The 6,863-nt window shown below is 41.5% G+C and overlaps 1 protein-coding gene across 1 annotated transcript; it reads right to left on the reverse strand.

Moving 5' to 3' along the window:
* Nucleotides 1-6,356: 6,356 nt before the first annotated feature.
* Nucleotides 6,357-6,863, reverse strand: LOC123182301 (uncharacterized). The gene has a single exon (XM_044594824.1). It carries the CDS (start codon nt 6,718-6,720, stop codon nt 6,532-6,534), a length of 189 nt encoding a protein of 62 aa, XP_044450759.1. The 5' UTR covers nt 6,721-6,863; the 3' UTR covers nt 6,357-6,531.

Below are 6,863 nucleotides of genomic sequence, written 5' to 3' on the forward strand. Positions count from 1 at the left end.
TATAATCATCGAACTTCTCCATCTTTTTAAATTGAACTTCCTGGTTTATTTTTTTCTTAATCTTTTTTATGAAATTTTTAAAACGTTCTATTTTTAAAAAGTTGAAATTCTTGTTATTTTATTTTTGAACTTCTCGTTTCCATTCTTTAATAACGAGGAAAATCTGAGTTTTCTATAATCATCGAACAAGTCCATCTATTTAATATGGACTTCTTGGTTTATTTTTTTCTTAATCTTTTTTTTTGAAATTTTTTAAACGCTCTATTTTTAAAAAGTTGAACTTCTCGTTATTTTATTTTTTAACTTCTTACTTCCATTCTTTAATAACGAGGAAAATCTGAGTTTTCTATAATCATCGAACTTCTCCATCTATTTAATATGGACTTCTTAGTTTATTTTTTCTTAATCTTTTTTTTTGAAATTTTTTAAACGCTCTATTTTTAAAAATTTGAACTTCTCGTTATTTTATTTTTGAACTTCTTATTTCCATTCTTTAATAACGAGGAAAATCTGAGTTTTCTATAATAATCGAACTTCTCCATCTTTTTAATATGGACTTCTTGGTTTATTTTTTAATCTTTTTACGAAATTTTGAAGCGCTCTATGTTTAAAAGTTAAACTTATTTTTATTTGAATTAACATTTTTTATGTGACGCCTTTTGATTTCTTCATGAATTACAAAAATTGCACTACTGTGTTATTTGAATTTGAACTTCTTAGTTCATTTTTTTATTAATGGGGAATTTTGAGTTTTGTAATCGCTTCATTACTTATATTTGCTTAGTTATTTAAAGTTGAACTTCTAGGTCTTCCTAGAATCGGAGAAAATCTATTTTTAATCCACAAGTTGAACTTCTCTGTTATTTTAATTTGAAGTTCTTTGTTTTATTCTTCAAAAGAAAAAAACAATTTTTAAATAAACTTCAAACTTTAAAAAAATGACATTCGTTTATTTTATTTTTCCTAGAAACGGGAGGAATTTGAGATTTTCGTATACATCGGAGTACTCTGTTTGTTGAATGAACATTTTTCGGTTTCATTATATTACTTTTTACTCTTCTGATCTTGTGGTGTTGGCTTACACTCACACAGAAAACACATTTTTCACATATGAGTTTTGCATACAAACATTTCTTTTATAAGATATTTTTAAGTTCGGTTTTTTTTATGTATGAACTTCTGATTTATTAAAAAAAAGCATACCCATAGCATGAGCACACCATTCACGACCACCACAGGCACGCACACACAACCATCTTATAAAAGAAATTGGTGGCGACACACTGTCGGCTTCCCAAGTTTACTAAATTGGTTCCATTTATCTAAAAATGAGGTTTAGTGGCGATTTTCCTTCTCTGTTGGTACTAGCAGGACTTCACACATTCACCAAACATGCTAGTTACTAGAGAGAAAACCATGCATGCGTAGGGAGCAGTGTGTGGGTACCGCTACCGGCGTGACATTGCGGACCTCGGCCTTACACAACTCGTACTTTTTCGCTTGCTTGTACATCTTGCATGCATCTGAGAACAAAACTGGGTTGCAAACATATGTTATTTCTTTTGCCGAAATTTTCTATGTGCTTCACAAGACAACATCGTGTCCAACCGTGATGAAACCCCAGATCAGGATAGAGAGCCCTTGCTCTACTCTCACGCTCGATGGCAAGGGTAACTAAGAGCAGCAGCCGCGCGAAGGTTCAGGGCCCGTCGTTGGCACGCAAGGCCCGGCCGTTGCTCGGGTTGTACACGACAGCTCATCGGCAGATGGCACGCATCAGCAACGCCTAATGATGTAGGACACCGCTGGCACCCCATGAAGGTCGGGTAGGCAACCCATGAAGGTCAAGTATAATGATGTAGGACACCTCTGGCACCCCATGAAGGTCGGGTAGGCAACCCATGAAGGTCAGGTATTGGGATGGTGCGGAGCCACGTCGGCGGCGTGCAGTTGGCCAGATTCGTGGAGGAGCAGGGCTCCGGCCGATGTAGCCGACGGCAACTACACCACTGGTACTTTCCTTCTGCAAACTTTCAGCATTCTCATGTTACTTGAACCTCTAAAATTATACTTATTGAACTTCATGTGGTTTTTGCAAAGAACTCGCCGGTATTTTTGTTTGTTGAATTTCGTTTTTGGTTTCCAAGGCTTTTTAAACATACGAACTTTACTGTGTTTTCAATGGATTTTGGATTACAACAAGCACCTATGGAGCATCCGCACTTGCACAACAAATTTGACTCTAAGTGCTATATATTTTGTGCAGTATAAAATACATATAACATGGTGCCAAACTGCAGAAAAAGACCAAATCCAAACTGCTCCCATATACTGTACCAAGCTGAACCTCAAGCATGTTACCTCAAGTACGGCCAAACATCAAGACCAGAAGCATTATACCACTACTGAACCTATACGGCCGACTAGCATTAGTATTTTTGAACTGCCCGTGATGGAGCACCTGGCCGTCAACAGCATCACGGGCTGCAGCTTGGCACTGCGCCCTCAGCCCGGAACAACTTGTAGGCAAACTTTTCTGCCTTGTTGAACACAATGTAAGTGAAGGAAAAAAATCACCTAATAACTGGGACAAAATGCATCGTACAAGTGCAGAATAAAAGTTAAGAAGAAACTAGTCTCCTTTTGCTCACATGGGCGGAGTAGCACGGCCTGAGGTGGCGAAGTTGAACAGCCTGTGCGCTGCTCATCTGTTCTCTTCGTGGTGAGTGATTTTTAAACTCCTTCGGTAGTCGTACATGACCTTCTCGCAAAGCAATATGTTCATAACATGAAAAACATCTCGCATGCACCAATAAACAAAAAGGAGAACAAAATTACTGTCAGTGAATCACCTCACAATTAAATCAAGTCTGATGCTCATACATAAAGAAACAATCAAGAATTTTAGTGTGTGCGGCAAAGCGATGCTTTTTTTACCCCACTAGGTGTTACCTAGCTAAAACCTAAATGATCTTATCCTTCTGTGCAACGAACATGCAATCTCCAACTCACCATTTTTCTTCTTCCGTCTTCTTCCTTGTGTGCCCAAATCCCAAGTTCTACCACCGATAGCAACTTAGTTTGTAAAATAAAATAAAATAAAACGTCAGCAGTTTGGCCTTCAGAACGGATTTGGCTGCAGTGCACTGAAAAAGCAATCTGAATGTACTAAAAATATATCTCCGAACCTTGATTCCCCATTACCTCTGAACTGCATTCCGCCTAAAAACTATCATGCGAATTGCTTCTGCAGAATAGGACGAGCTGGTTCGTCATGGTGGTGACTGAAACACAAGGCTTTACAGAAGCACACAAGAAGAATTAGCATTTCACGGCGTTGTTGCATTTTGGAGAAGAAAACTCTTTTTTCCAATATTGAAGGACCTGTGATACTGAACGAACATATCACTACATCCAACTTTTTTGCACCTGCAAATATGTCTGAACTTCAGACAAGAAAGTCACTTAGAAACAATACAGAAACTGGGCATAGTACAGCCGCATGGAACAACAGGTAAGCGAGATGGAGAGAGGATGGACCTTGCAGGCGTCGATGTGCTGGGCAGCCACATGCCACAAAGACCGGGCAGGTGGTGGTCCTGGTAGTAGCCGAGACGGGTGGAGGAACTTGGTCGCGCGGGTTGGCGGGTTGGATTGGAATCCAGGCGACACGGTGGACCGCGTTGGCCGGCGAGGTTGAACTCAGGGCCGGCCCTGAGGGGGGGCGGGAGGGGCGGCCGCCCCGGGCCCCCGATGGCGAAGGGGCCCCCGATGGATTGGTTTCCATACTTACGTGATAGACTCCCCTAACGACGAGTACGAAGGGGCCCCCGACGGATATGTTTCCATACTTACGTGATAGACTCGCCTAAAAATGTAATAGATAGATTTATTCTAATCAGATGGGAAAAAGGTAACAGATTGCAATATTCTCGGCGCAATCTTCTTCTTCCACTACTCCGCTTCTCCCATGGGCAACGAATCAGCCCCAAGATCGACTGCGTCCCGCCCGTGTCTTCTATTCGTGATTTTTCTGCTGCTATGCCTTGTGCGTGATTAGTGGAAGAAGGTACTCCGAGTACAAATTTTCAGATCTCAATCAACCTCCTCTTCAATGCAAATCCCTCTTTTTCTATAAGTCTTTATAGATCGTTCTTTGGTTTCATGAAGATCATCCCCGTACATATCTCTTTCTCACCCTCCAATTTCTTGTGTTGTTTGGGATTAGAGAAGAGGAGCTCTGTTTTTTGTTCGTGACTAGTAAGCAGAAGCGAAATCTTGCAATTTTTTATTTTCTACCAGGTACCTACCTCGTTCCAAGCTTTTGTTACCAATTTTTATTTTACTAACTGAGTTTTTAATGATCCTCAAAACAAACTGTGTTTTTAATTTCTTGTTTCATATGTTTGTGTGCTAATTAGCAAGATGTTATCTACAAAGTATCCATCAGGTAATGAGTAAAGAAAATAACCTTGCATATGAGTTGATTGAGTTTAAGAAAGGAGATATTGGCATATTTCTAGAACTAATACAAGTACTTCTACTAGAAATTCCGAGGAATGTCTTTTGTTACCGTTCAGGAACAACCTAGTGAGAAAATATTAAGTAGGCACGAACCTAATAGAAAAATATAAGTGCGGATTGAAAAAACGACCAAATTTTCTGTGAATGTCTATGACCTTTATTTGTTGGATAGTTGACATGACAAGGCAACACCAATTATAGTGCATCGAGTATTTATTTTTGTGTCCAACATCGAGTATTGCGTTGAATTGAAATAGAGAAAAATGTGGCTTTAGGGCCCCTTTTCGCTGTGTTGCCCCGGGCCCCCGAAATCTCAGGACCGGCCCTGGTTGAACTGAGCGACAGGGGAGGGGCTGGCCGGTCCTGCTGAGTGCGGTGGTGGTGCGGCGGCGGACGGGCCTCGCGCGGCGGCGGGAAGATGTCGCCCAACGGTGACGGGATCTCGCGCGGCGGCGGGAAGATGTCGCCCAACGGCGCGATCCCGCGCGGCAGCGCGGCGGTGGTAGGTGGCCGGAGTTAAGTGGAGGCGGGAAGCACGCCGGAGCCGTGGGGAAGCGGCGGGAGGCGCCAGTCCTGAGAGGCGCGCCGGAGCCAGGTAGGCGGCGGCGGGAGGTTGGTCGGGGAGGTTGTGGGAGGATGCGGGGGGCCGGGGGAGTGGATATGATGGGCGCCGAGGGATTTTTTTCTTTTACTGGAAGTTCGGGTGGGCTGCCTTTTTTCAGATCCAGGAACATCTCCGTGCGCCCCATATATATACTCCATTAACTTTTATGGATCGGCTAGAAATGCCTTTAAAGGAAACCAAAACCTCACGGCCTAGGTATGTACACAATCATTCTTTTATACAATCATTCTCTATTTACAGCTTATAGATGGTACTTTATCTTTTCCTTACCCTAATCCGTATTAAAGTTGAGCATCATATTATCTAAAAGAGAGGTCTTCTAAATTACTCCCTCCGTTTTAAAATAAGTGAACTAAAATCACAACACCTATTTTGGAACGGAGGGAGTAACAAATATCATGTTCTTTGATTGGAATCATGCAGATTTTATTTAGTACTTGAACCGATAAATATTTAAACCAGGTCTACTTGTGTTGAAAACCCATGGGCTTGCTTGGAAGAACCATATTGATTCATTAACTGAAGCCTTTTACATCATAATAGCTTGGAGACCTAGCTTGGAGCCCCGGGTTTACTTTCAAAAACAAAAAAGTAACGCTAGGTTCGAGGTTTTTTCTTCATATCTGCATTTTATCTCTTCCAAGAATATAAGAGATTAGTTAATAACAAAAAGAATGCGAGAAATTAGGTAATTGGAACTTTTCACTTCACATTTGCATTTTTGCCTCTTCCAAGTTGCAACAACCTGAGAGATTAGATAATTGAAAGATGGACGAGAACTTGATGCTCTCGGGTACCCACGCACCATATATGCGCAAAAAAAATTAGTAATTCAAAAAAAGTTCAAAAAATTCTAAATCTTGTTTGGAATCAAAGATGATCAGGTATTGTACTCGTATAAAAAGTTTGGAAAAGAAATGATTCCTATTCACTTCAGGGCAAAAAAGACAAGTTTATGACGATAATATAGCGTGTATGGTACTTGTATATAGCATTTTTTGTCAAATCTTCGACCCAGGATGCAATGAAAGTCATTCTCTGACGAATCTTTTTATACGACTACAATACTTAATCATGTTTGTTACCAAAAAAGAATTGGAATTTTTTCAACTTTTTTTGAATTACTATCTTTTTTTGCATATAGGGTGCGCTGGTACCCAGTTTCTCCTTTGCATATAGGGTGAGCTACTTCAAGCACACATTGATGTCGTGCACACCCAAGATTCGTATATAACATGAGACCCCAAGTAACAGTACAGCGGATCAGACAGGTTCTCCATGTAAAAACAGAGAGACTATCCTGCTAAAATCCTCAGAAGAAAAACATCACCTTGTCCCACACACACACCATACCCATCTACCATGCATTTTGTTCAGGTGTACTAGCTTGTTTCCCTTCTGAAGCTGTTGCGATTGGCTTGCTTGGAGCCATCAGCAGCGCCGGTGGGAGACACGAGGTTGCTCAGCGCCCTCACCATCTGGAGCTTGACCTGGCCCCTCTTCGCCGGAGGCCTCTTCTCCTTGGCGAAGCTGCCGGCGCCGCCGCTGATGTACTGGTACTCGTACTCCATCGCCGCCGATCTTCTTCTTGCTCCTCCTCTCTGCTTCTGTGCTGTGTTGTATTGTGTGTGGAGTCCAAATGCTCACTTGAGGAAGGCATTTATAGGCGTGCACCTTGTTCGCTTCTTATCTCATCTGCAGAATGAAATGCCAT

The sequence above is a fragment of the Triticum aestivum genome, chromosome 1D (genome assembly GCF_018294505.1).
Source record: "Triticum aestivum cultivar Chinese Spring chromosome 1D, IWGSC CS RefSeq v2.1, whole genome shotgun sequence".
NCBI lineage: Eukaryota > Viridiplantae > Streptophyta > Magnoliopsida > Poales > Poaceae > Triticum > Triticum aestivum.